Source organism: Bos mutus, chromosome 16, assembly GCF_027580195.1.
Source record: "Bos mutus isolate GX-2022 chromosome 16, NWIPB_WYAK_1.1, whole genome shotgun sequence".
Taxonomy (NCBI): Eukaryota; Metazoa; Chordata; class Mammalia; order Artiodactyla; family Bovidae; genus Bos; species Bos mutus.
The window spans coordinates 58883192-58904236 of record NC_091632.1 but is presented as its reverse complement, the minus strand read 5'-3'; the positions used below and the strand labels follow the sequence as shown (position 1 = coordinate 58904236).

Genomic DNA, 21045 nt, shown 5'->3' with positions numbered 1-21045 from the left:
GGGAGCTGACTAAGCTGCCTTTAGAAATACATAAATCTGATTGACCAAGAATCAGACTTCTAAAGGAGCTACTGCAATATCCCATTTTTTTGGTCCCAGACTTCCAAAATTATAAATTCCAATAATCAGATGATATTTCACAGCATAATGAAATTGCTAGGCGTAATTATGATACCTCTGTAGCATTGAAAGATAAAATGCCATAAACCTAAAAATAAATCATGATTAGTTCAACTGAGCTCTTTAAAATAAGCTATTATTTTCTCCAAAATATTATCCATATTAGGGTTTTGTGGTGAAATTCATTTAAACAGAACACTAAATTAAATAATCGGAAAACCCATTTTCCAAGTCATTAGGGATAAACGACCCATTACAATTTCATTTAAAGTATTAACGTAAATGTGAAGCTGCAAATATGGGATTCAAATGTAAAATGCTCCTTTGTGCCCCTTCATCAAACCGACTGCCCTGTCGATACAGTCAGTGACCATCAGGCATATGTGGCTATTTAGATATAATTAAATTTTTTTTTAAATTCAATTCCTTGGTCTCATTAGTCCCATTTTAAGTGCAGTAGCTGCGGGTGGCTGGTGGCTACCACACTGGACAGCACAGATACAGTTCATTTTCTATCACAGCTGAATATAAATGCCACATATATGACATCAACCACTGAGACAGGCAAATTCAAGTCCTCTGGCCTTCCACACGGCACTGTGGAACACTGTGTGTGGTTTTGTGAGCAGGTTTTTTTCATTTACCTTTGAGCAGCAGGTACAAACAGAAATTGTTATCAAACTGTATCTAAAAAGAACAGGGAATGCTTTTAGAGTTAGCTAAGCTCTTTCATACCCACTCCAGTGTTCTTGCCTGGAGAATCCCAGGGACGGGGGAGCCTGGTGGGCTGCCGTCTCTGGGGTTGCACAGAGTCGGACACGACTGAAGCAACTTGGCAGCAGCAGCAGCAAGCTCTTTCATAAAAATATTCTTGTTTGAATAAAACACTTCACAAAACGAAAAGTAATGAAAAAAGATATCTGATATAATTTTAAACAGCTGAGAAATGTTGCTTTTAATGACGATTTCCCTTTAGTTGATAAATACAACATGAGAATGCCTCATTAAACAGCCATACTGCCAAACTACAAATAATGTTTCTTTAATGAAGAAAAAGATACAGTGTCAAGTAGGAAGGAGTAATCAGTTTCTCCTCACCAAGTTGTGGAAATATCACAGAACCAGACATACCAACTATGGCAGGTATCTCAAAATGAGTGTAATTATTACACCCTTTTCTGCAGTACCCTATCATTATCTCTACTGTGATTCTCAGCACTTGCCTACTTATTTTTAGTTAGCCTACTAAAATGCATCATCCCCTTCTGATTTGGGATCCAATTATCACTTCATGTCCCACATGAAAGAAATTCACTTGATTCTCTACCATTTGTTGAGAAAACACATGAACACAATTTATTTGCACAACTTTAATATAATGCAGTCTAAATAGCAAGTTGTTATCTCCAGCATTCCTGTAAAAGCAATTTTAAAAATGTATTCTTAATGTCACAGAACTGTACATTTTAAAATGGTTAAAACTGTCATTTTTATGTTATGAACATCTCACCTCAACAAGAAAGCATATCAAGGTAATTGTCTACATTCTGAGACTATCCATTTTTCCCTATTAAGCAAAGTGCTTTTTTTTGATAAATTGGTTAGTTTTTCAAAGTAATAAATTTAAAACCTCACTTGATGATGGAATAAAAATCCCTATTAAAAGCTAAAGAGAAGAGATATATTTAAGAAAACAGTCTTATTTTCAAATATCCCAACTATTACAGGATAAAGATATAACAAGAGGTTAATAAATGAAATTTTTTTTCATATTTTTTATGTGTCGCAAGTATAAGAATCTCCAGTTTAACCTAACCAATGTTACAAATTCAAGAGAAGTTCTTATCTAGCAACTATCCCGAGAGAGGCAAGGAGGCACTAACTGTTTCATAAACAATAACTCTAATCCTCACAAACATCCTAAAGCTAGGTTACTACTAAAACCCCCATTTTACAGATGGTGAAACAAAACACTAAGAAAGAAAAAAGGCTATGGTCACAAAGGTAGGAGCTGAGCAAATACTGCACATGCCACCACATCATGAGTCCTGTTAGATTCTACTGACAGGGTTTCCTTGGTGGTCCAATGGTTAAGAATCTGCCTGCCATTCAGGGGCCACGGGTTTGATCCCCGGTCCAGGAAGATCCCACATGCCAAGGAGCAGCAAAGTCCGTGTGCCACAGCTACTGAGGCAGCACTCTGGGGCCTGTGCCCACAACAAGAGAAGTCACTGCAATGAGAAGCCCACGCACCACAACGAAGAGTGGCCCTCGCTCCCGGCAACTAGACGAAGTCCACGGGCGGCAAGGAAGACCCGGCACAGTCTAAGAAAAATAAATCTTTTTTAAAAAGATTCTACTGACGTTAGGAAAGGCAAAAGCCTAAAGAGCTATATAACTTTCTATACATTGTGATGATCTGGTATGTAAGAAGGAAAACTTTCATCATCATTAATAATGGCCAAAGAATACCTTAACATACAGCTGATCTTTAAGAAAGAAATCATACCGCAACAACAAACACTTGTCTTGCTCCTATTTTTAAGGAAAAAAATCACAAACTGTGAAAGTTATTTTTAGGCAAAGAAATGTAAATACAAGGAATAAAACATTTTAATGACAAAATCCCTCACCCTTCTCCATATTTTAAATATTGGTCATTCACATCACAAACCTAACTCCATAACCAGGTATCAAACTAAAAAAGGACACATAATGCTATTAACACTTTCAAATTCTCTGAATCCTGGCAGGACAAAATATCCCAAACCATCTAAACTGAATTATCAAAACCAATCAATCAAATGTGTCCAGTATGTGAAAGTTTAAGAAACCCTCCCACAACACAAGCTAAGGGGCCAGAAGATAGTGTATTCTGCATCTGTGACTGCATATACACAAAATTTGTCCTCACTCATTCCACAGACTCTATAAAAGTAAAAGAAAAGTGATTTCTTTGTTTCCACAAATGAAGCCATAAGAAAACATCGCTCGACTGCAAGATAATCCTGCTTCAGTGGCAGAAGTGTAAAGCACATACAATTTCCTCGAGGAAACACGCTACTGAAATCTGCATAAGCCACTGCAACCCTCCAGCTTCTGCGACCGTTGAAGAAAAAGGGCATTTCAAACGTCTCAAACCTGTTGTTCACCTGTGTGGCCTGGTGGACACGTCGAAAGCCTACGGAGTCTATAAAGAACTCACCAACCTTCTCCGAGGGCTCGCTAAACAAGCTGTGGAAACGGTGGGAGCCAGGCAAATGCGTTTTTACTGCTATCAAAAACTTTGAGGCTTCATTTATTAAAATCAGTTTCCAGATAAAAAGAGTTGGCCATCACCGATATCAAGATCGAAATTCAACTGAAAACAAAAGGTACGCTTTTCGGTACGTGTATTTCATGCCAACTTGAAGTTGTTTCTTGTTTTTTTTAAGACAAAGCAAATAAGATTCCCGGTTCCCTTGTTCTTGACCTTCAGGAACTGCAAAAAAAAAGTCAGGACCCAGCCAGACAGAAAAAGAAAACTTTAGAGTGGCTGCCGCACCGGCTCGGGAGCAGTTGCTGGGACCCCTACCCTCGGTGAGGGTCTCCCCGTTCCCGCACGCGGGAGCTTGGGGTGGGGAGGATGGAGCCGCTCGCGGGAGGTGAGCTATGCACGGACCACCCGCGACGCGGACTCAGCCCCCCGCAGCCGCCATCCCCGGGCTCTGCTCAGGATCCGCACGAAGGCGGGCACCAGACCCCTGCCCGCGACCCCGCACACTTCCGGTCCCGGCCCCTACCGCCCGTCCGCTTACCGGCATCATTTTGGACCCGAACCGCATCGAAGCTGGTGGCGAGATGACGGCCCGGAGCCAAGCGGAGGCACCCCGGAGTGTGGGGGTCGCACGGTGCGGGGGAGGGGAGCGCAGAGGGAGGCCGCCCGAAGGCGGCGGACCTGTTGCAAAGAGGCGGCGGGTGGCGGGGCGGCGTGCGGGTCCCCAAAGCTCTCAGTGCGGGCTGGGGCGCCACCGAGCCCCGAGCCCACCTCCGGCCAGGCCCCCCCGTACGTGGCTTTGTCTGCTCCGCGCTCGCCACGGCCCGGACTCCCTCCTCGGCTCCGAAACCAACTAATCCCCGGGCCTGGCCCCCGCCGCCCGCGCCGGCTCCGCCCCCCGCGCGGGGCCCCGCCCGCGGCGCGCGAGGCGGGGTGGGGGAGGGGAGGCCGCGGGGACGGAGCCGCGCGGGCCCGCGGCGGGAGGGAGGCCGGGGGCGGGAGCGCGCCCGGGGCGGCGGGGCCGCGCCGCCTTTATTTGCCTTCGGGATGACAAGTTACCGGGGGCGCGCGCGGCGGAGCCACCAGAGCGCGCGCGCGCCCGCAGGCGGAGCCGAGGACTCTGAGGCCGCCTCTGGAAGACAAAATAAGGAAAGCGCCGGACGAACCCCCGTGTTGCTGCGGCCGTCACCTCCCCGCAGTTTCGAACTGGGTCGGGGTGGGGGGAAAGCGGGGGGAGTGGGGGCTGAATCCTGGGCGGAAACTCGGCACCTGGACGGTTCCTCCCCGGAGCACCGCCGCCGGCCTCGGCCGGAGCCAGACGACCGTACCTCCTGGGAGGACCCAGCCGCGGGGCTGGAGTGGCCGAGGTCCCTGGAGGCTCCGGCGACGGCCCGGTCCCAGCAAAATGGAGATCGGCGGGGCCGTCTCAGCCGGCACTGCATTCCGAGAGTTCCTGGTGGAGGAGTCCTCGGGCTGTCGCCTTCCCTCTCTTCTGCATCGCCCAAACTCTAGTTTAGAACTCTGTGTGACTTTCTGTAACTAAAAACAAACAACAAAACCCCGAACATTCAAAAATAACTAAAATGATCAATTTTGTTTGTTTTACCACAATAAAAATAAGTAAATAAAACCAAAAAAAGTTTGAAGCAGCTTTCCGAGGAGCTTCTTTTTCTGCTATTCTAAAAAGTCCTGGATTTCCTCTCTGAAGGGTACTCGTTACACCCTCAGGACAGTCTCGGAAATGGCCACACACTCTGCTCCCTTTGCCTAGGAGAATTGCAGTGGCTCATTTTGAAAGAGCAGCAGAGCTGGTTTAGGCACCTTCTTCCACCTTCCAAGGACACAGATTCCTGGAACCCTAACTACAGGAAACTGTAGTTCTGTTTAAATTGTCCTTGTGAGCGAGATGAAGTGGAATAAAGCCCCTGCATTCATCTAGCCTCAAGCATGGACAGATCTTTCTTAGTCCAATATTGTTGGTCAGTCGCTCAGTCGTGTCCAACTCTGTGGGACGCCATGGGTTGCAGCACGCCAGGATTCCCTGTCCATCACCAGCTCCCAGAGCTTGCTCAAACTCATACCCATTGAGTCGATGATGCCATCCAACCATCTCATCTTCTGTCGCCCTGTTCTCCTCCTGCCGTCAATCTTTCCCAGTATCATGGCCTTTTCCAATGAGTTGACTCTTCACATCAGGTCAAAATATTGGAGCTTCAGCTTCAGCATCAGTCCTTCCAGTGAATACTCAGGGTTGATTTCCTTCAGGATTGACTGGTGTGATGTCCAAGGGACTCTCAAGAGTCTTATAGTCCAATATATCGCTAACCAGAATCTCCATCATCAAACTCTTAGCCTTCTTATCCCAGCTACATATCTGGAAATACTAATATATTAAGCTATGGCTAATTCAATTAGAATCAAAAATTCTCCAAAAATCCAGTGTAAAGCCTAGTTATTTTAAGAGGATTGTCCTAAATTGTAAAGGAAATTCATCCTTTTATTCAGTAAATATTTGTCTAATATTTACTACATGCTGAGTATTCTTCTAAGTATAGGGATACATTAATGAAGACAACAAAATTAGGTGGACAGTAAAATCAGTAGCTGAGTATATTAATAATTAATATTTACATAAATTACCAATTATCTCAGCCAGTCCAAAAAAAAATGACCAAATAGACAAAAATTAAGGGGATGAGGCATGCAGGTGAAATTTTAAATCAAGTGGTCGAGGTAGACCTCACTGAAAAGATGATATGTGAGCACAGACTTGAAGGAGTAAACTGCAGCCTTCATGAAGGCTTCCAAGCAGAGGGAACAGCCAGTGCTAAGGCCTTGAGGTAGGAGCCTACTTGGTGTTTCCAGGACCCTCAAGGAAGCCTGGATGGCTAGAGCGGACTGGATAAGGTAGAGAGAAGCAGAAGATGAGGTAGAGTGAAATAAAGAGCCAGATAATGTACAGCCTTACGAGCCATTATAAGAACTTTGGCTCTTACTCTGAGTGAAGTGGTTAAGTCATAGAAAAAATTTAACCAATGGCTACCATGATATGACTTCTGTTTTAATGGAATCACACTAGCTGCTGTGGTAAACAGACTGAAAGTTTAGCAGAGAACCTGTAGGAAGAGCTTGCAATAATCCAAGAAAAAGATGAAAGTGGCTTGGGCAGTAATGGTGAACATTGTGAAAAGTAGTCAGATGTGAGATGTATTTTGAAGGTCAAACTCATAGAATTTTGTGACAAGGTAGATATGGAATAGGAGAGTAAAAAGTCAAAGAGAAGTCCAAGGCTTTTGTCCTAAAGAATGGAAATTGCTACCCACCAAGACTGAGAAAAACCCTGAGTGGAGCATGTTGCAGGAAGAGGCAATCGTTAAATTTGAGAATCTTAATTTTAAAAAGCCCTAATCTTGGATTTTAGCACATTTATGGGAACCAAGACTGCCTATTGGCAACCTGCAGGGACTATATAACCGAAAAAACCTATCTCATATTCCACTGACTTTCATTATTTTCTTGCATGCAAAGAAATATCAGAAACAACTACAAATAAAGTCTCAGAAACGACCACGATCTAGGTCATCCAGAGAAAGAATTCTGGGTATCAATCACTAAACCTCCCATTCTCAACAATGAGAAAACATCTCTCCTTCATATCCAAAAAACACTGTGTGTTACTGGTCACACACAATAGTAAATTATATTTAGAGGGAGAATTGGCAGCCCTGACTTATTAATAAAATAATAACCAAAGTAGAAGAAAGGAGAGAAGAATTGGGATATGATGGCCCGGGTCTATTTTTTTACTGCCTTTTTTTCACGAACGGGCTGTTTTGCTGCTTGTTTCTCCTAAGAACAGGAAAGAAAAGGGGATAGCACCTGGCAGTGTGTCCCGAAACCTACTTCCAGCCAATTGAGAATTCCCTGCTGCCAAAGAGCAGGTATGTTTCTGTTTGAGGGTTTTGTTTTGTTTTCTTTCTCTCCTTTTTTTTTTTTTTTAGCATAGAAGCATGAAACCAAAGAAACCTTGTCTGTGCTTTGGTTTCATTTGTTCAAATTCTGTGCCATCATACTGAGCTCTCAGATAAGCTGTTTTCTTCCTTCCATCTCTTTCTTCATGCCCACTCTCACCTGCTTATTCGTGGAGAACCTATCATTCTCCTAACTCGATAATTCTGCAGTCAACTCTGAGAAAGATAAATCACCACTCGCTGGGTGGGGAGCTGCTGTCTTCTCTTTGGATCTCACCTCACCCCCAGCCACAGTACAATTACCTGTTTGGCTTGAGTTCAGATGTTTGTGTTCCCAACTTCCTCCCCATGTTACTTTCTTTCCCGTTTCCCACAGTGTCGCAAACCTTGCATCCCTCTCTCTCCCCCTCAGGAGATGAACTCCCATCTTCCTTACCCAATGATATTGAGGCTACTGGGGCTTGCACTACACTCCTGCAATATCATTTTCTCCACCTCCAACCTATGTGGCCTTCTCTGCGTTCTTCCTCTCCTTCCCTCTCCTACTGTGGATTCTTTTCTTTAAAAAAAAAGAAAATAAATATTTATTTTGTTTGGCTGCACTGGATCTTAGTTGCAGCACTCAGGACCCTCTATCTTCTTTGCAGGATCTTAAGTGGCAGAAGGCAAAGAAACTCTTAGCTGTGGCATGTGGAATCTAGTTCCCTGCTGCTGCTGCTAAGTCACTTCAATCGTGTCCGACTCTTTGCGACCCCAGAGACGGCAGCCCACCAGGCTCCCCCGTCCCTGGGATTCTCCAGGCAAGAACACTGGAGTGGGTTGCCATTTCCTTCTCCAGTGCATGAAAGTGAAAAGTGAAAGGGATCAAACCCAGGCCCCCTGCATTTGAAGTGCAGAATCTTAGCCACTGGACCACCAAGGGAGTTCCTGTGGATTCACTTTACAACTGTGTGCCTGTATTTTGCCAGGCACTGTTCTAGACTCTAGAGCTACAACAGCCTACAAAACAAAGACTCTGCCTTCATGAAGCTTGTGTTCACGTCAGGGAGTTAGACAATAAATGAATGAGGTTATAATAAATGCTTTGGGTCAGGGATGGGGAACAGCTAGGTACACAAAAGAGGGTAAAGTCTGTTTTGGATAGAGTGCTTAGAAAAGGCCTCTTATGGATGAAGTGAAGGACAAAATCAGACTCTAGGCAGTGGAAGAGCCTGAGGCTGCTGCTGCTGCTGCTAAGTCGCTTCAGTCGTATCCGACTCTGTGTGACCCCATAGAGTGTGCAATTAAAGAAACAGCAACAAAGGCCAATGTGCCTGGCCTTGAGTGAGTGAGGAGGAGAGTGGTCAGGGAGGTAGAAGATGTAGCCACGGTCTGGATGTATCATGTGGGACCATTTGATGTTCTACCCATTATGCTCCTTCTTGAAACCTCAGATACTCCCATCAAATTTATCTGGTTCTCTCCTGCATTCTCTTTAAATTAACAGTAACCAAAAGACAGAGATGGGACAGAAGCTTCCATTTCAAGCCTCCTTAATGCCATCCATGCTTTTCTCATTGCTTTGACTATCTTCCCCTCATCCTACTTCTGCTAGCCTTTTAAGTGCCTACCTAAATGTCATTCTTGCGGCTCATGTTTGCTGTTTCTCCACCAGAATTAATCAATATCTCATCTATATTCCATAGCCCTATATATGTATATATAAAATGTATGTATTGTTGTACTTACTATATGATATAGAAAAATATATCTGTCTCTCCAGCTAGACTCAGTGGCAAAATCTATTCATCTATTTACTCAGTGGCAAATCTGTGTATCTTCAGCCTTAATGTTGTGCCTAGGCCATAACAGGTACTCAATAAATGTAAAACTGATGGTACTTAATCGGTGTTTGGGCTTCCCTGGTGATTCAGTGGTAAAGAACCCACCTGCCAATGCAGGAGACAGGGATTTGACACCTGGGTCAGGAAGATCCCCTGAAGAAGGAAATGGCAACCCACTCTAGTTTTCCTAGAAAATTCCTTGGACAGAGGAGACTGGCAGGCTATAGTCCACGGGATCACAAAAGAGTCGGAAACAACAGAGCAACTAAACGAACTAAACAAAACCACAAAACAAGTCAGTATTTACCATGCTCTCTTTTCTCTTTGCTGGGCATAGTGAGGTTGTGTTCTTGACCCCTGCAATAGCCTCAGCGGGGCTTTCTGCCCTGGCCCCTCCAGTCCACCCTCCACCCTAGGAGTTGGCAGATAACTGGCCAAATCTATCCTCCTCCAGTTTTTGTATTGCCGATGAGCAAAATGGTTTTTACATTTTTTTTTTTTTTTAATGCTCAGGGCAGAGGGGAGGAAGCAAAAGAAGAACACTTTGTGACACATAAAAATTATACAAAATTCCAATTTCAGTGTCCTTAAGGACAGTTTTATTGGAACACAGTCACACTTACTTGTTTACATATTGTCTGTGGCTGCTTTCACACCACAACAGGGGAGTTGGGTAGTTGTGGTAGAGACTGTATGGCCTGCGAAGCCTAAAATATTATCTGGCCCTTTAAAGAGGAAATTTGCCACTCCTGCTCTAAGAGCAATAAGGATGATCTTTGTAACAGAAGTGTAATTGTGTCACTCCCATGCTTAAAAGTCTTTAATCCAAGGGGATGGGCACATGGATAGGGTAGAGTTGAGGGCTGAAGAACATTGGAGCCAGGTGATAAATGCACGTCAAAGTTAATTATGCTTTTCTGTCTTCTTGTGTTTACTCTAAATTCTGGATAATAAAAAAGTTTTTAAGAAAACCCTTCCATTGCTTACTCTTGCTATTAGGGTAAAGAATACTCCATACATGGCCTCCCAGCTTTTGCTTGGTCTAGCTCACACCTAGGAGAAGGCAATGGCACCCCACTCCAGTACTCTTGCCTGGAAAATCCCATGGACGGAGGAGCCTGGTAGGCTGCAGTCCATGGGGTTGCTAAGAGTCGGACACGACTGAGCGACTTCACTTTGACTTTTCAGTTTCATGCACTGGATAAGGAAATGGCAACCCACTCCAGTGTTCTTGCCTAGAGAATTGCAGGGACGGGGGAGCCTGGTGGGCTGCGGTCTCTGGGGTTGCACAGAGTCGGACATGACTGAAGCGACACAGCAGCAGCAGCAACTCATACCTACTTTCCAAGACAGTCAGGGTAGAAAGGAGAAACAATACCTCCCCAAATACATGGAAAAAATATTCTCCATTGTTAACTTGGCAAGATAAACTCAGAGCTTTGAAAACATATATCTGTGTACCTTGATTTGGTTTAAATAATTCCTTGCTTACTGAAAGTCATGGAACTAGGAGCTCCGGGTTTCTTAGCTTCTGTTGTCATTTCTCTTTCCATACTCCACCTCCCACTCCCGCACCCAGTCTGCCTTCCAACTCCATCCCTCTTCTGAAAGAGCTTTTGCTGCAGTCACTGGTGACCTCTATTCCACTGATGCAATGAACATTTTCAGTCTTCCTCTTTCTTGATCTTCCACCAGCATGGAGCCATGGCTCATTCTCTCCCTTTCAAAACACCTCTTTGCATGCTAAGTCACTTCAGTTGTGCTGACTCTTTGAGACCCTATGGAATGTAGCCTGCCAGGTTCCTCAGTCCATGGAATTCTCCAGGCAAGAATACTGGAGTGGTAGCCATTCTCTTCTCCAGGGGATCTTCCCGACCCAGGGATCAAACCTATGTCTCCTGTGATTTCTGCATTGCAGGCAGATTCTTTACCGCTGAGCTACCTGGGAAACCCCAAAACACCCCTCTCCCTTGCCTTTTAGGACAGTGTTCTCGTGGTTTTCCTCCTAATTCTCTCCCTGCTTCTTCTCTGTCTTTTTTTTTTTTTTCCAAGATTTTTCTTCATGTGGACCATTTTTAAATTCTTTATTGAATTTGTTACAATATTGCTTCTGTTTTACATTTTGGTTTTTTGGCCACCAGGCATGTGGGATCTTAGCTTCACAACCAGGAGTCGAACCAGTATCCCCTGCATTGGAAGGCAAACTCCAAACACTGGTCTGCCAGGGAAGTCTGTTCTCTGTGTCTTTTGAAGATTCCTTCCTCCTTACCAGCCTTTACATGTTGAAGGTCCTTAAGGCTCAATCCTAGCTATTTTCTTTTTTCACTGACTGCCTTCTTCCTAGACAATCTTATCCTCAGTCTTAAACCTCATATACACATGGTGTGAATTTTTGTATTTCCAAACCAGACTGCTTCTCTGGGCTCTAGAACTTAGCTATCCAGGGGCAAAGTCACTAACTATATATAGCTACTGAGCCTTTGAAATGTGGCTGGTGCAACTGAGAAACTAAAATTTTAACCTTAATTCATTCAAATGTAAGTGGCCAGTAGTGATTAAAATAGTGAACAATATAGATACAGAATAGTTCCATCATTACAGAAAGTTCTACTGAAGAGTGCTGAATATCTATATTCAGTTATATCCAGCTGTCCATTAGATGTTTCCTCTTGGCTGTCTCAAAGTATTGCAAGTTCAACTGCTCTAAAACCAAAGGTATAGTCTTTCTCCCCAGTATGTTCTGTCTCTGTGAATGGCACATGTGTTCATCCATTTTCTCAAGCCAATAACTCAGGAATCATGCTTAACTTTATTTCTTCCTTATCTCCAACATGTATTCAGTCATCAAACTCTGTTCATTCTCTTTCCGTTTTTGGATATATATATTTTTTTTTGGGGGGGGCATGCCATGTGGCATGTAGGATCTTATTCTCCAACCAGGGATCAAACCCATATCCCCTGCCATGGAAGCATGGAGTGTTAACCACTCGACCACCACCAGGGAAGTCCCCTGTTCATTCTATTTCTTAAACATTTCTTCAAACTCCCCATTTTCCATCACCACCACCACCCTGTTAAAGCCACCACCATTTCTCACTTGTCTTATCATAGACAGCCCTACTTAAAGTCTTTCCTTAACATTGCCTCCAAGCCCTGATTGTCTGTCCCCGCCCATCCCCTCTCCTTAACAGGTACCACAGTCCCCTCCCTTCCTGAGACTCAGCCGAACCATCCTTTTTCAATCCCTTTCCCCCTCTGTGCTTCCTCCAGGACATATGGCAGCATACTCCGAGGACCTCACCTTTATGCCATGTGTCACCACAGGATATTCAGATGATTTGTGTTTCAAGTGTCATTCAATTAATGCTTTCTCTCTCACAAGACTTTGAACCATAGGGTAGGAATTTCAACTCATCCTTGTTTACCACTGATTCTTCAGACTTAAAATAGGGCCCAGTGTGTTTGAATGAACAAAAGAGTGAATAAATGAATTGTTCATTTGTCTGCAGTGCATGTGATTAAAGCCAGTGCATTAGTCAGCTCAGGCTGCCATAACAAAATAGCATAGAATAAGTGGCTTACACTATAGGAGTTTACTTTTTTTTTTTTTTAATGGTTCTGAAGGCTGGGAAGTCCAAGACCAAGGTGTCAGCCAGTTTGGTTTCCAGGTAAGGGCCCTCTTCCTAGCTGGCAAACTATGTCTTAGCATTTATCCACACACAGCAGAGACAGAAAGAGGAAGCAAACTCTCTGGTGTCTCTTCCTATAAGAGGGAGAATCCCATCATGAGGGCTCCACCTTTAAGACTTGAGCTAAACCTAATTATCTCCCCAAAGCCCCACCCTCAAATATCATCACATGGAGGGGAGCTTTGGGGGGGATGGGAGTGTGGAAGGGAGGGTGGCAGTGCTTCAAAATATGAATGAGGGGATGACACAATTCAGTACGTAACTATCTGTAACAGCCATAATTGTACAGTTTTCCAATCCTATGGCCATACAGTATACTCATCACCCCAAAAAGCCATCTCATAAATGCCTATAAAATGTTCCAGTTGAGTCAAAGGATCTATGGAACTAAATAAAACCCATTGCTGAAAAACAAACTGAGGTGCTTGCCCTTCTGCTGATTGTCTATGACGTCATCATCCGTAGCATGACTCTATTGATAATTACTGCACAGCATTTGAAAAGAAAGTCAGTCCACCTGATGAGATTTCAGAAAGTTAGTGAGCAAGCAAGAGAAGTCTAGCCTGAAATGCTGAAAATGGACACTTTTAAGTGCTGAGATGTCACCAAGGACATTGGCCATCAACAGAGCCTGCTGTGGCTTTCTCCCCAGTGCAGATGGGTTTTTATTTCACTGTGAGAAAAGTACATGTATTTCCTCCTGGTCTTTATTAAAATACTCTATGTTAGCCCAGAATGAACTGAGGTCTAGTCAGTTCTATTTAAAACCATTTTAAATGGGCTGTTTAAAATGATTTTTAAATTTGGGATTTATTCAAATATTTTTCAAGAGTGCCCATGAAAACCACTGTGGTTTTACAGATTCATGACCAAAGTTCCTTTGGGGAAAGGACCAATTCTTAAAGTTTTTGATATTCCTTTTAGCCTAGCACACAATGTTTCATTGTCAAGTATTGAATGAATGCAATCATGTTGCTACTATAAATTTTTTGCCAATAGCTAAAGATAACCAATTGAATGAGAAATGAATTGGATTTTCTGTACTGTCATTTAAACCCCATTTATGTGAAGTCCATAACTCAGTTTCAGTACCAATTATTTGCAACACTCAAGTTAGTTATTAATTGACAGTTGAGAACACTCATTTCTAAAAGTCTTGGCTGAACTCAGTTCTTAGTGCTCTTGTTAAGCCCCACAGGAAGCTTTAAAAAAGACCCACAGAGAAGGTATACTTAGAAGACAATAAAACTGAAAAAAGAGAGTATTATCTGGTTAGAGAGAATTTTCACTTCAAATTAATGAATCCCCAAGCTGTAAGCACTAAAGATTATTTTTTTTTCTTTAAGTAATTTGTTCTCTGAAAGTGTTTATAAGTTGGTTTGGGGGAAAAGTGGAAATCTCATTTCAAATACACTTCACATTTACCACATCTAATAGAATAAACATGCAATTGAAAAAAATCAATTAAGGCATGCTTGCGGGACCAACTACAGCAAGGTCTCGTAGTCCATTTAAATATGCCTTTGTGTGTGTGCTAAGTCATTTCAGTCGTGTCCAGCTCTTTGTGACCCCATGGACTGTAGCCCGCCAGGCTCCTCTGTCCATGGGATTCTCCAAGCAAGAATGCTGGAGTGGGTAGCCATGCCCTCCTCCAGGGGATCTTCTTGACCCAGGATTCATACCTAGTCTCTTTTGTCTCCTGAACAGGTAGGTATTTATACCTTTCAATTTACACACAGCTTTTCTGTTTAATTCAATAAACACTACTGAATGTCTACTATGAGCCATGAACTGTCTGGGATACAGGATACAATGAAATGAGATACAGATATAGGACTGAAGCCTACACATGCTGCTGCTGCTGCTAAGTCACTTCAGTCGTGTCCGACTCTGTGAGACCCCATAGATGGCAGCCCACCAGGCTCCCCGGTCCCTGGGATTCTCCAGGCAAGAACACTGGAGTGGGTTCCTATTTCCTTCTCCAATGCATGAAAGTGAAAAGTGAAAGTGAAGTCGCTCAGTCATATCCGACTCTTAGCGACCCCATGGACTGCAGCCTATCAGGCTCCTCTGCCCATGGGATTTTCCAGGCAAGAATACTGGAGTGGGGTGCCATTGCCTTCTCCAGAAAGCTACACATAGGGGAATCTTAAACTAGTTAATCTCCGCAATAATTGTGAAGTTGGTACTTCTGTTATCCTGTCTTAAGGGCAAGGAGTCTGAGGCCCAGAGAGTTTAAGTAAACTGTCAGAAGCCTCACAGCAGGGTGCACTGCAGAAGCTAGGATTTGAGCCAAGGTACTTGAGTCCAGAGTCTGCATTCTTAACCTACTTTCCTTTATGGTCTCCTTTCCTTCAGCACTTCTACCCTGAGTGCCTGGGGCACCAGACCAGCCAGTGAGGATATAAAGGTAAGTGGGACTCAGAGCATATACAGCCTAGTATGTGCATCCTTATGAGCCATGCATGAAATCTAACACACAGGTGCAATGGTTGAAGTTGGCATGGGGAACTGTTTGTACCTAAGCCCCTGACCCTCCCAGGTTAGGACAGTCTGGAAAACACTCAGAGAGAAGGGCTCAGGAGCTGAGTCTAAAAGATGAACTTACCTGAAGGGTTTGTATTTTCTATTTCATTTATTTGAATCGCTGGTTAAATAGTAAATTTTACTTCATTTAAACTAAGTGAAATTGAGTGTGTACTATATGCATAGCAGTATAAAATATACCAATAGACTTGATCTGGGCCCTTGATCAGAAACTGGTGAAACTGGTGAAGGGGGAAATGTGGGTAGAAATTATAATAACTAAGTCCACCATTTATTGTGCACTTACTAAATGCTCAGTTCACTTCAGTCACTCAGTCATGTCCGACTCTTTGCAACCGCATGGACTGCAGCACACCAGGCTTCCCTGTCCATCACCAATTCCCGGAGTTTACTCAAACTCATGTCCATTGAGTTGGGGATGCCATCCAACCATCTCATCCTCTGTTATCCCCTTCTCCACCCGCCTTCAATCTTTCCCAGCATCAGGGTCTTTTCAAATGAGTCAGTTCTTCACATCAGGTGGCCAAAGTATTGGAGCTTCAGCTTTAGCATCAGTCCTTCCAATGAATATTCAGGACTCATTTCCTTTAGGATGAACTGGTTGGATCTCCTTGCAGTCCAAGGGACTCTCAAGAGTCTTCTCCAACACCACAGTTCAAAAGCATCAATTATTCAGCACTCAGCTTTCTTTATAGTCCAACTCTCACATCCATACATGACTACTGGAAAAACCATAGCTTTGACTAGACTACTTTGTTGGCAAAGTAATGTCTCTGCTTTTGAATATGTTGTCTAGGTTGGTCATAACTTTTCTTCCAAGAAGCAAGTGTCTTTTAATTTCATGACTGCAGTCACCATCTGCAGTGATTTTGAAGCCCCCAAAAATAAAGTCTGTCACTGTTTCCACTGTTTCCCCATCTATTTCCCATGAAATGATGGGACCAGATGCCATGATCCTAGTTTTCCTGAATGTTGAGTTTTAAGCCTATTTTTTCACTCTCCTCTTTCACTTTCTTAGGAGGGTCTTTAGTTCTTCCCTTTCTGCCATAAGTATAGTGTTATCTGCATATCTGAGGTTATTGATATTTCTCCCAGAAATCTTGGTTCCAGCTTGTGCTTCATCCAGTCCAGTATTTCTCATGATGTACCTTGCATATAAGTTAAATAAGCAGGGTGACAATATACAGCCTTGATGTACTCCTTTCTCAATTTGGAACCACTCTGCTGTTCCATGTCCAGTTCTAATTCTTGCTTCTTGACTTGAATACAGATTTCTCAGGAGGCAGGTCAGGTGGCCTGGTATTCCCATCTTTTGAAGAATTTTCCAGTTTGTTGTGATCCACACAGTCAAAGGCTTTGGCATAGTCAATAAAGCAGAAGTAGATGTTTTTCTGGAACTCTCTTGCTTTTTCTATCATCCAACAGATGTTGGGAACTTGATCTCTGGTTCGTCTGCCTTTTATAATCCAGCTTGAACATCTGGAAGTTCACGGTTCACGTACTGTTGAAGCCTGTCTTGGAGAATTTTGAGCATTACTTTGCTAGCGTGTGAGAGAGTGCAATTGTGCGGTAGTTTGAGCATTCTTTGGCATTGCCTTTTCTTTGGGATTGGAATGAAAACTGACCTTTTCCAGTCATGTGGCCACTGCTGAGTTTTCCAAATTTGCTAGCATATTGAGTGCAGCACTTTCACAGCATCATCTTTTAGGATTTGAAATAGCTCAACTGGAATTCCATCACCTCCATTAGCTTTGTTTGTAGTGATGCTTCTTAAGACCCACTTGACTTCAGATTCCAGGATGTCTGGCTCTAGGTGAGTGATCACACCATCGTGATTATCTGGGTCATGAAGATCTTTTTTGTATAGTCCTTCTGTGTATTCTTGCCACCTCTTCTTAATATCTTCTACTTCTGTTAGGTCCATACCATTTTTGTCCTTTATTGTGCCCATCTTTGTATGAAATGTTCCCTTGGTATCTCTAATTTTCTCGAAGAGCTCTCTATTCTTTCCCATTCTATTGTTTTCCTCTATTTCTTTGCATTGATCACAGAGGAAGGCTTTCTTATCTCTCCTTGCTCTTCTTTGGAACTCTGCATTCAGGTAGGTATATCTTTCCTTTACTCCTTTGCCTTTCGGTTCTCTTCTTTACATAGCTATTTGTAAGCTATTTATAAGCTATTTGTAAGTGACACAGCTACTTGTCACTCCTCAGACAACCATTTTGCCTTTTTGCATTTCTTTTCCATGGGGATGGTCTTGATCTCTGTCTCCTGTACAATGTCACGAACCTCCATCCATAGTTCATCAGGCACTCTATCAGATCTAATCCCTTAAATCTATTTCTCACTTCCACTGTATAATCATAAGGGATTTGATTTAGGTCATACCTGAATGGTCTAGTGGTTTTCCCTACTTTCTTCAATTTAAGTCTGAAATTGGCAATAAGGAGTTCATGATCTGAACCACAGTCATCTCCCGGTCTTGTTTTTGCTGACTGTATAGAGCTTTTCCATCTTTGGCTGCAAATAATATGATCAATCTGATTTCAGTATTGACCATCTGGCTATGTCCATGTGTAGAGTCTTCTCTTGTGTACTATGTATATGCAGGTACAAGTCATTATTTCGGCTGCACTGGGTCTTCATTGCTTTGCAGGGGCTTTGCTGTGAGTGGGGGCTACTCTTCAATGCAGGGCACCTGCTTCTCATTGTGGTGGTGTCTCTTGCTGCAGAACACAGGCTCCAGGCGCGTGGGCTTCAGTAGTTGCGGCACACAGGCCCAGCTTCCCTGCAGCATGTGAAATCTTCCCAGACCAGAGATCGAACCTGTGTCCCCTGTATCAGCAGGTGGATTCTTATCTGCTGCAGCGCCAGGGAAGTCCTGTCAGTACAACTCTAAGCTCTAGAAATACAGTGATAGGAAGGAAAGTACCTGCTCCGCTCTCTAGAAGTTTTTGTTCTAATGGAGGAGGCAGATGATAAAGAAGTACATAGGACAGATGTTATGAAGAAATTAAGACAATGTAAGTGACTGGAGTGGAGTGAGCACTTTAGAAATGGTGGTCAGGAAAGTTCTGTCTGAAGGGGATGATGTTTGAACTGAGATCTAAATGAAACTATCTCCAGAAGATCTGAATGAAGAGGGTCCCGGGCAGAGGAAAGAACCCCTGCAAAGACCCTGAGGAAGAAGTGAGCCTGGCATGTTTGATGAGCAAGAGGAAAGCCAGGGAGGTTGAAGCAGGGGATCTTACCCCAAGTCATACAGACAACAACCAGCACAGATGCACAGAGGACAGTCAAATCTAGCTCTGCCTACAGCCACAGCCCACATACTACCACTAAACTAATTGCCTGAAGGAACAAATCAAATGTTCTACCTGTTGTCATCAACATGTAGAAGTGTGTTTTTAACTTGAACAACCCAAAGAAAATCCAAAGAAAAAGGAACACACGGAATACAAAAGTCAGAATAGAAGTCTCGTAAGCAGAAAGGCTTCTCTCAGAGAGGAGGTCCCAAGACAAACAAGGCGTTGTATTGCACAAGCTGTATCAAACCCAGCTTCATCTAACTCTGATCTTAACCTCAGCCCATTATGCATTCACAGTTCTTACTGCAGACTGAAATCCCTTGGGGGTAATGGGAGGCAGCTCTAATACTTCAGATTAGGAGCTCAGATAAACTTAATGTCCAAAATTCTTCCAGTTTCTCACGGATACCAGCAGAGAAGTACTCAGTGTGGAGGGCCCCTTACTTCTGGAGGCTCCAGGAGACGAGCCCTTGGCAGGCAGGAGCCATCTGGGTGAGAGTTTCTGCAGGAGATCGTGCAGGGTTGGCTGGTCAGGTGTGACGAAACCAGTGCACGCACGGGAGAGGGTGGTAGACGGGAGCTGTTGCTGAGATAGTCATCATCGGGTAAGTGGCAGAGAGCCAAACTGTGGGCAGGGGAGGCTCAAGTTGCCAAGCAAGCTGTCATAGACAGAGGGCAGAAAACTTCATCAAAATGAAACACCACCTGTGAATCCAAGAGCGACAAGTTTTCTAACACCTTGCTGGGTCAAATAAGCCCACTGTAAGGCAGGTCAGCCTGGGTTTAATGGCACAACCCAAAGAAATCTCACTTAGTCCTGAAGGGCTGGATCTCTCCTCTGTATCCAGGCACACAGAACGTTCTATTCCAGCTCAGCCAGGGGAAGAAGATTAGCCTAATTTTCCTGCTGATAGTTGGCATTTTTAAAAAGGTGCTTTTCCAGGGTGTGATTTGTATGTTCTGCTGGTGTGATCTGTGGGTGGTGGGCAAAGATACAGATCTCCTCTGAGATCTACAGAGTCAGCCCTTCTAAAAACGAGATGAATCATGAACCACATTCTTTCATGAGTTGATTAGAGGGGAAAAAAAACTTCATGGAAAAACAATCCATGAATAGTAGTAGTAGGAACTATTCGGTTGGCTAAAAGTTTCTTTGGGCTTTCTTTGTAAGCTGTTACAGAAAGATCCAAACAAACTTTTCAGCCAGCCCAATACTTCTGATTTTAAATTTCATGCCAGATCCTAAAACAACACATTATATCTTATGAAATCCTCACCATGACCCTATGAAATTGATGCTATTAATAGTCCAGTTTACAGATAAAGAAGTTTGGACTTAGATAACTAACTCATGCAAGATCACTCATTAGTGAGAAACAGCCAAAGGTCTCCTTACCTAGGCTAGGTCTGTGCTCTTTATTTTTTTAGTCCACTTTATTGAGGTATAATTTGCATTCAGTGTATTGCACATACCTGAAGTGAGCAGTCATTTTAGTCTTGACAAATGTGTAAACTCTTGTGTATGCATGCATACGTGCTCAGTTGCTCAGCTGTGTCAGACTCTTTGTGACCCCATAGACTGTAGCCCTCCACACTCTTCTGTCCATGGAATTCTCCAAGCAAGAGTACTAGAGTGGGTTGCCTTTTCCTAATCTAGGGGATCTTCTCAGCCCAGGGATCAAACCTGACTCTCATGTCTTTTGCATTGGCAGGCAGATTCTTTACCATGCACTGTTACTACTACTGCTAAGTCGCTTCAGTCGTGTCCGACTCTGTGCAACCCCACAGATGGCAGCCCACCATGCCATCAAATCAAGGTTAATAATTCTTCACCTGCCTCTTATATCTTTGCATCAATCTTCCCACACCTGGCAACCACCAATCTATTTTCTTATACCAAAAGGTAGTTTGGCTTTGTTTTAGAAGGTTAGAGAAATAAAATGAGATAGCATTGAACTCTTTCATGTCTGTTTCCCTTTGTTCTGCATATTTCTGAGATTCCTTCATGTTAGTGCATGTATGAATAGTGCATTCTTGTTACTACTGAGTAGCATTCCATTATTTGTCAAACTCTTCATCCTTTGATTGATATTTGGGCTATATCATGATCTGACTATTATGAATAAGCTTGCTGTGAACATTTATAAATCTTTTTCTGAGCAAGTATTTTCATTTATCTTCGGTAAATATCTCGAAATCTAGCAATAGAATTGCTGGGTCATTTGGTTACTGTGTGTTTACCTTTATAAAAAATTGCCGAAGTCTTTTCCAAAGTAGTTAGACCACTTCACACTCCTGCCAGCAAGGGACGAGAGTTCCAGTTGCTCCACA

The 21045-nt window shown here is 43.4% G+C and overlaps 1 protein-coding gene across 3 annotated transcripts in view; it reads right to left on the bottom strand.

The window, feature by feature from the left end:
* The window catches only part of TP53BP2 (tumor protein p53 binding protein 2), a 67738-nt gene extending 63530 nt beyond the window's left edge, over positions 1–4208 (bottom strand). For 2 of the 3 annotated variants that reach the window (XM_070385454.1, XM_005903726.3), the window contains exon 1: positions 3918–4207. Coding sequence is in view for 2 of the 3 variants with exons in the window: in XM_005903726.3 (XP_005903788.1) it covers positions 3918–3944 (27 nt within the window). In the remaining variant the exon portion in view is untranslated. Of the gene's footprint in view, positions 1–3917 lie in introns of all 3 variants that reach the window. The other variant, XM_070385456.1, reaches the window with a different exon arrangement.
* Positions 4209–21045: the final 16837 nt, after the last annotated feature.